This window comes from Trematomus bernacchii, unplaced genomic scaffold (assembly GCF_902827165.1).
Source record: "Trematomus bernacchii unplaced genomic scaffold, fTreBer1.1, whole genome shotgun sequence".
Lineage (NCBI taxonomy): Eukaryota > Metazoa > Chordata > Actinopteri > Perciformes > Nototheniidae > Trematomus > Trematomus bernacchii.
Genome location: NW_022987821.1, coordinates 7,597,389 through 7,605,502, shown reverse-complemented (window position 1 = coordinate 7,605,502; position 8,114 = coordinate 7,597,389). Strand labels below are relative to the sequence as shown.

General features: G+C 38.1%; 1 protein-coding gene across 1 annotated transcript in view; it reads right to left on the bottom strand.

The window, feature by feature from the left end:
• Nucleotides 1–8,114, bottom strand: part of stradb (STE20 related adaptor beta) — a 12,840-nt gene continuing 4,726 nt past the window's right edge. The window contains exons 4-12 of the mRNA XM_034151331.1: nucleotides 7,392–7,494; nucleotides 7,185–7,306; nucleotides 6,884–6,992; nucleotides 5,465–5,588; nucleotides 5,004–5,175; nucleotides 2,441–2,545; nucleotides 1,814–2,070; nucleotides 1,167–1,209; nucleotides 1–1,082 (exon numbers count right to left, since the gene is read on the bottom strand). Coding sequence (XP_034007222.1) covers nucleotides 927–1,082; nucleotides 1,167–1,209; nucleotides 1,814–2,070; nucleotides 2,441–2,545; nucleotides 5,004–5,175; nucleotides 5,465–5,588; nucleotides 6,884–6,992; nucleotides 7,185–7,306; nucleotides 7,392–7,494 — 1,191 coding nt within the window. The 3' untranslated portion in view covers nucleotides 1–926. The remainder of the gene's footprint in view (nucleotides 1,083–1,166; nucleotides 1,210–1,813; nucleotides 2,071–2,440; nucleotides 2,546–5,003; nucleotides 5,176–5,464; nucleotides 5,589–6,883; nucleotides 6,993–7,184; nucleotides 7,307–7,391; nucleotides 7,495–8,114) is intronic.

Here is an 8,114-nt window from a genome sequence, read left to right as displayed (position 1 = left end):
TCAAAGTTTGCATATTCATATTTATATATAATTTATAACTATACGTGTATATATAAGGCTCATACAGCTACCATGTTCGATAAGTTCTGTAAATCACAGTTCTCATACACAGTACACTCAATCACAGTTACAAATAGATCAGATTATCAGAACAGAAAGGCATTGTTGGATAAGTAAGCACGTTAAAAAATAATCTTCTGGTGAATCACCGACAATAAGGGCTGGGAAGACTTCTCTACAGTGTCTATGGATAACCCCTACATTAAGACATCACATCTATTCTATTGCTACGTTTTTATAGGCAAGATTGCACTAAGAAATGAGTGTTAATACAATAAACAATGTGCATATATGTTCAAGAGTACAGCAGAAAAATATTTACATATTTGAAAATGTACCCATGGAAGCACTTTTATGCAAATGTAAGATTGATGTTTCTCTCTTGCTGTTGTAAATGTCCCATTACGTACCTCTGTATTCACTATTCACAGTCTGAATACATATTGCATCTAACCTCGGATACTCAGACACTACAGGGGTTATTTTCTAAGTACCTATTAGGATATAACACCATAACAACAACATACTGTTTAGTATAACTGTAGTAGCATAGTTGCCTTTTAATCTCAGAGGAAGTGCGTGATCGTAAGTCAACAAATTAGTGTTTTGTCCTGTGACACGTTGACAGTTCATTGATGATCCAGCACTTTCACAGTAATGTCACCATATACGCATCAGACAAACGTATCTAAAAAACGATATACTTTAAAAAAAAAAAAGGCTCAGCGAGTAGGGATGATAATACACATCCCACATCCCATCCCATTCAAAGCACAGTAGAATTTGGCCTTGTTGCTTTTGCTTTGATTGTCCTTTCGTTTGGCTTTTTCTAGTCAGGATTTTTTTTTTCAGATCATTTTTTGGAGTTAGGAAAAGTCCCAAACAGCCTCCGTAGTTTCGGGGGATGAAGGAGGATGGCATGAGGAGGCGGGGGGGCAAGACACTGGAGGATCATCAGGACTGGAAAAGGGCACTGCTGGATACATTAGATTCAGGAAAGTCTCTCTGGTGTGCCTCTTCACCTGGAAAAGAAAAGACACATTTGCTCAAAACAATGGCATTTAGGGTTCACAGCTGAGAGGAGCAGACATGTTTAATAAAGTCACCTGTTTGAAGAAGGCGTGGGTCAAAAGTGAAGATGCAGACGGCCTATGGGAGATAGAGAAAAAAAAGTCATATCTGCAATGATATCAGATTCATTCATCAAGTAAAGCAAGCTGGTCCTTTAAGGTTCAAGGTTAGTTTATTTGTATAGTACATTTTAAGACAAAGAGGCAATTCAAAGTGCTTCACATAGGCATTTAACACATAATAATTCAAAACAAACAAAACAATTCATAAAAGCGATAAAATAATGGTTAGATATTAATTATTAATGCCATAAATTAAAATAATTTCTCCAGTGTGATAGCTGTGAAAACAGAAGTTCTATCCATTTCTCACTTATTCTAAGAATGTACTTAACCCACTATAAGTGGAGACAGAAGTGAAAAAAGGTGGTTTCTTGTATAAATAAATACACAAATATACACTAATGTTTCATAGCAAACAATAGGTAATCTCTAACACCTATACATATCATCTTATGACTATTTACTGAGGAAATGGAGTTGCAAAATCTGCAAAAAATCCTTTAATTAAACTTGAATTACTTAAATGTGATATTATATCATGTGTTTGTGTCCTAAGAGAGTTGATGAGGACTTCTGTATGAGTTGTCTTATAGATTTTTTTAACAGATTCTTTAGCTAACCTTTGGTCCGGCTGCTGCTGAAGACAAAGCTGAACCAGATTGTGCAAAGTGGCCGAGTGGTTTTTGGGTGCGGGGCTCTGTGGTCGTTCGGTGGGAGGAGCGGTGGCGCTGTGGGTCATACTTCCCGTCGCGACACTTTCCCCGATTCCAGAGTCAACGCCGGATCGAGACACTTTCAGACCCCCCAGTTCACTCAGTGGGAACGGAGCCACGTCTAAAAGACAACAGTGGGAACCGCGAAGCTTCTGGAGCAGCATCTGCACAATCAGACAATCAAAGGTAAGGTAAGGTACGTTTATTTATATAGCATATTCAAAGTGCTTTCATCAACACTTAATACGTTTTTATAGGCAAGATTGCACCAAGAAATTACTGTAAATACAATGACCCATGAATGTAAGGAAACACTTTTATGCAAATTGATTCTTGTGATTTTATTGATGTCTTAATGTGTGCAATTGTACAAATGTGTCTGTTGATATATGTATATACATATTTGTATTTGTTATTCCTCGGGATTGTGGGAAACGATTGACTTTCACATATTTCATCCCAATCTGCACTACAATCCTGTATTTGTCCGTACCTAATGCACAGATACTTTCTTCTTGGAAGTGTTTTTATTACCTGGGTGGGGGGCATGTCCTGGAAAGGCACCCTGCCGCTCACCAGCTCACAAGCAACGATACCTAAACTGTAGATATCCGACTTCACTCCGTAACCGTGCAGGTCCTACTGAGGGCAACAGCATGAGGAGAGAGAGACAGATGCATTACAAAAAGATAGAAAGATAAATGCTTTTATTTACGACATGGCATCCAGTAGCTTATTAAACACTCAGGAAAACACTTTAGTTTCTTTTTGAGATATGCATTGCCATTATTAATGATATGTGCTAACTAAAGACTTAAAATGTAATGCTTTATTTACGACATCCAGTAGCTTATTAAACGCAACACTCAGGAAAACACTACTTCTTACATGTTGAACACTAATACCTGTACTTTCTACTTCTTACATGTTGAACACTAATACCTGTACTTTCTACTTCTCACATGTTGAACACAAATACCTGTACTTTCTACTTCTTACATGTTGAACCCAAATACCTGTACTTTCTACTTCTTACATGTTGAACCCAAATACCTGTACTTTCTACTTCTTACATGTTGAACACTAATACCTGTACTTTCTACTTCTTACATGTTGAACCCAAATACCTGTACTTTCTACTTCTTACATGTTGAACCCAAATACCTGTACTTTCTACTTCTCACATGTTGAACACTAATACCTGTACTTTCTACTTCTTACATGTTGAACCCAAATACCTGTACTTTCTACTTCTCACATGTTGAACCCAAATACCTGTACTTTCTACTTCTTACATGTTGAACACAAATACCTGTACTTTCTACTTCTTACATGTTGAACCCAAATACCTGTACTTTCTACTTCTTACATGTTGAACCCAAATACCTGTACTTTCTACTTCTTACATGTTGAACACAAATACCTGTACTTTCTACTTCTTACATGTTGAACACAAATACCTGTACTTTCTACTTCTTACATGTTGAACCCAAATACCTGTACTTTCTACTTCTTACATGTTGAACACAAATACCTGTACTTTCTACTTCTTACATGTTGAACCCAAGTACCTGTACTTTCTACTTCTTACATGTTGAACCCAAATACCTGTACTTTCTACTTCTTACATGTTGAACACAAATACCTGTACTTTCTACTTCTTACATGTTGAACACAAATACCTGTACTTTCTACTTCTTACATGTTGAACCCAAATACCTGTACTTTCTACTTCTTACATGTTGAACACAAATACCTGTACTTTCTACTTCTTACATGTTGAACCCAAGTACCTGTACTTTCTACTTCTTACATTTCTAACTCAAATACCTGTACTTTCTACTTCTCACATGTTGAACCCAAATACCTGTACTTTCTACTTCTTACATGTTGAACACAAATACCTGTACTTTCTACTTCTTACATGACGAACACAAATACCTGTACTTTCTACTTCTTACATGTTGAACACAAATACCTGTACTTTCTACTTCTCACATGTTGAACCCAAATACCTGTACTTTCTACTTCTTACATGTTGAACCCAAATACCTGTACTTTCTACTTCTTACATGTTGAACCCAAATACCTGTACTTTCTACTTCTTACATGTTGAACACAAATACCTGTACTTTCTACTTCTTACATGTTGAACCCAAGTACCTGTACTTTCTACTTCTTACATGTTGAACCCAAATACCTGTACTTTCTACTTCTTACATGTTGAACACAAATACCTGTACTTTCTACTTCTTACATGTTGAACACAAATACCTGTACTTTCTACTTCTTACATGTTGAACCCAAATACCTGTACTTTCTACTTCTTACATGTTGAACACAAATACCTGTACTTTCTACTTCTTACATGTTGAACCCAAGTACCTGTACTTTCTACTTCTTACATTTCTAACTCAAATACCTGTACTTTCTACTTCTCACATGTTGAACCCAAATACCTGTACTTTCTACTTCTTACATGTTGAACACAAATACCTGTACTTTCTACTTCTTACATGACGAACACAAATACCTGTACTTTCTACTTCTTACATGTTGAACACAAATACCTGTACTTTCTACTTCTCACATGTTGAACCCAAATACCTGTACTTTCTACTTCTTACATGTTGAACTCAAATACCTGTACTTTCTACTTCTCACATTTCCCAAACAGGCTGGTTCCTTTAGTTTGAATGTGTGTTTGGTGACGTGATCATTATTATTTAGAGTCATTGCGTGCCTATTGATTTGAACACGATCCGTGTATCCATCATTTCCTGGTCTTCTCTAAAGAAGAGGGACCAATGAAAACGTTGTCATGTTGCCGTTGTTCAGCATGGAAACATTCATTAGCTAACAATGACATTATTGTTCTATTAATATAAAGGGAGGTCAGGTACTCTTTAAAACAGCTGCTAGTTATGGGTACTTTTTACTGAAGTACATTTCAAAGTTCTTTACTTTCACTTGAGTAAAGAAGTTTAGTCAGTACTTCTACTTTCACCAGAGTATTTTTAAACACGAGTATCTGTTCTTCTACTTGAGTAAAGGATGTGTGTACTTTTGCCATCTTTGTAAATCAGTGAGTTCTGACCTGTCTCAGGAGTTCTGGGCTGAGCCAGGGCAGCAGGGCGGGGGTGTGATGCGGCATATCGAACACCACTTTCACCTTCTTTCCCTCCCGCATCATACTGTAAACACTGTGGAGCCCCGAGAGGAAGACATGCCCTTCCCCCGACAGCAGGATGTGACTCGCCTTCACCCCCCTGGAGAGGAAGAAAATACATTAAAGATCTCTGTTAGAAAAATATCTCTCGTCACCGGCTTGAGCTTCAATCTCAGGATCCATGTATTTGTGATCCTCTCCAGAATGGAAGTAGTCATCACATACAGAGCATCAACTAGTTCCTGAACAGTGTCCTTCACATGCTGATATCCAAGAGAGGGAGTTACACAGTCACAAGATGGAGGAATATAGTTACTTGTAATTTTCCTTTAAAATATATATATATATATTTCTATACATATATATATATATTTCTTTCTCTCACTGACCGGTGAACATAGCCCATCTTGTGCAGGTATTCCAAGGCTTTCAGCGCGCCGTAGAGCAGGTACGCTATCAGAGATTCACTCATCCCATCGGGGAAATATGTTCTTAGTAAAGCGTCTGCAGAGCCTGAAGACAAGGGAAGAGGGAAAAGGACAGGTGAGTAACAAAGAGAGATAGAGAGATAGATAGATATATAGAGAGATAGATAGATAGATAGATAGATATATAGAGAGGTAGATAGGTGGATAGATGGATAGATAGGTAGATAGGTAGATAGGTAGATAGGTAGGTAGATAGGTAGATAGGTAGATAGGTAGATAGGTAGATAGGTAGATAGGTAGATAGGTAGATAGGTAGATAGGTAGATAGGTAGATAGGTAGATAGGTAGGTAGATAGGTGGATAGATGGATAGATAGGTAGGTAGGTAGGTAGGTAGGTAGGTAGGTAGGTAGATAGATAGGTAGATAGGTAGATAGGTAGATAGGTAGATAGGTAGATAGGTAGATAGGTAGATAGGTAGATAGGTAGATAGGTAGGTGGATAGATGGATAGATAGGTAGATAGATAGATAGGTAGATAGGTAGATAGGTAGATAGGTAGATAGGTAGATAGGTAGATAGGTGGATAGATGGATAGATAGGTAGGTAGGTAGGTAGATAGATAGGTAGGTAGGTAGATAGGTAGATAGGTGGATAGGTGGATAGATGGATAGATAGGTAGGTAGGTAGGTAGGTAGATAGGTAGATAGGTAGATAGGTAGATAGGTAGATAGGTAGGGATAGATGGATAGATAGGTAGATAGATAGATAGGTAGATAGGTAGATAGGTAGATAGGTAGATAGGTAGATAGGTAGATAGGTAGATAGATGGATAGATAGGTAGGTAGGTAGGTAGGTAGATAGGTAGATAGGTGGATAGGTGGATAGATGGATAGATGGATAGATAGGTAGGTAGATAGATAGGTAGGTAGGTAGATAGGTAGATAGGTGGATAGGTGGATAGATGGATAGATAGGTAGGTAGGTAGGTAGGTAGATAGGTAGATAGGTAGATAGGTAGATAGGTAGATAGGTAGATAGGTGGATAGATGGATAGATAGGTAGGTAGGTAGATAGATAGGTAGGTAGGTAGATAGGTAGATAGGTAGATAGGTAGGTGGATAGATGGATAGATAGGTAGATAGATAGATAGGTAGATAGGTAGATAGGTAGATAGGTAGATAGGTAGATAGGTAGATAGGTGGATAGATGGATAGATGGATGGATAGATGGATAGATGGATAGATAGGTAGATAGGTAGGTAGATAGGTAGATAAGTGGATAGGTGGATAGATGGATAGATGGATAGATGGATAGATGGATAGATAGGTAGATAGGTAGGTAAAATCTGACTTATCTAAAGAACATATTGAGGTTAAGTACCGTAGCCCATGAGCGGTGTGAGGATCCACAGCTGGCAGCAGGAATTGAAAACCAGGCGAGACGTCAGAAGGTTTGGCTGACGAAAAAATCTGGAGAGCAAAACCTCGTTCTGGAGTTTGAGAAACATAAACAAACACATGTGGGTTTATGTGTCTTGTCTTGTCTCTTTAGTTTGTATAGTGGTGTTATCTATAGGTTATCATGCTATGACTTTACTGGTTGGACCACCTTGAGATCAAATTTGGCCCCCGAACTCTATGTTGTTGAGTACCTTGACTTTATATAAATGCCTGTTTCTCACCATGAGTTGCAGCAGCTCCTCTTCAGTGCACTCGTCCAGATTGGTTTGTTTAATGGCGAGCAGCTTTCCAGTAGGAATATGACGCGCCATATTCACCTGGCTCAGGTTATTGAAGCCTCTCCCTGTGACACAAAGAATTCAGGTGAAATCTACCTGCATTTAACACTTGTTTTGGAAGATTTGGGGCGGTAAATGATGTGATCTTACCCAGCTCAGACAGCAGCAGGTAGTGTGACGGATCAGCTGACAGCCTTGTGATGTCATCACCACTCGCCGGGCCTTGCAGAGTGTATTGAGAACTGTCACAGCTCTACACACACACACACACACACACACTTTGGTTATATTGTAATATTTTTCCAGTAAACATTGAATGAAACTAGTAATCCTAACATGTTGTGGTGGTGATGTAATGTGTGATGATGGCCACCAGGGGGCGTCACTGTGACACTGAAGAGGAAGATGCTTGCAGTTTTTGAAATACAGACAGATTTTGGGAGTTTTCTCATTATCACGTTCCCTTTCAGCATCAGACAGCTGTGTGTGTCTCTGATGCTCTGTTTCACATCCATGCATTATCCAATCTGTCTGTATTATCATAAGGAAATTACTTTACTTACAAACCTATTATATTACAGATAGTTAGAAATAATAACTAAATATAGGACTACATTTGATATGAGAAGTAAACAGATTTCAGCCAAACAAACTGAACATTTACTTCAGATTTGTCAAATGTTTTATTCCAATAGTTACTGTCTTTAACCGCTTTAAGGAAAGGGTTAATCAGCTCCAGAGAAGATGATAAATGAATAGTGTATGCCGGTTAAGTGGAAACAAAGAGGGTGAACTGTGTGTTCCTACTTAAGTTATTGTGTGTTTAATTTCTATATTAATCGTCCTGTATCTTCAACATCGGTACGGACTGCT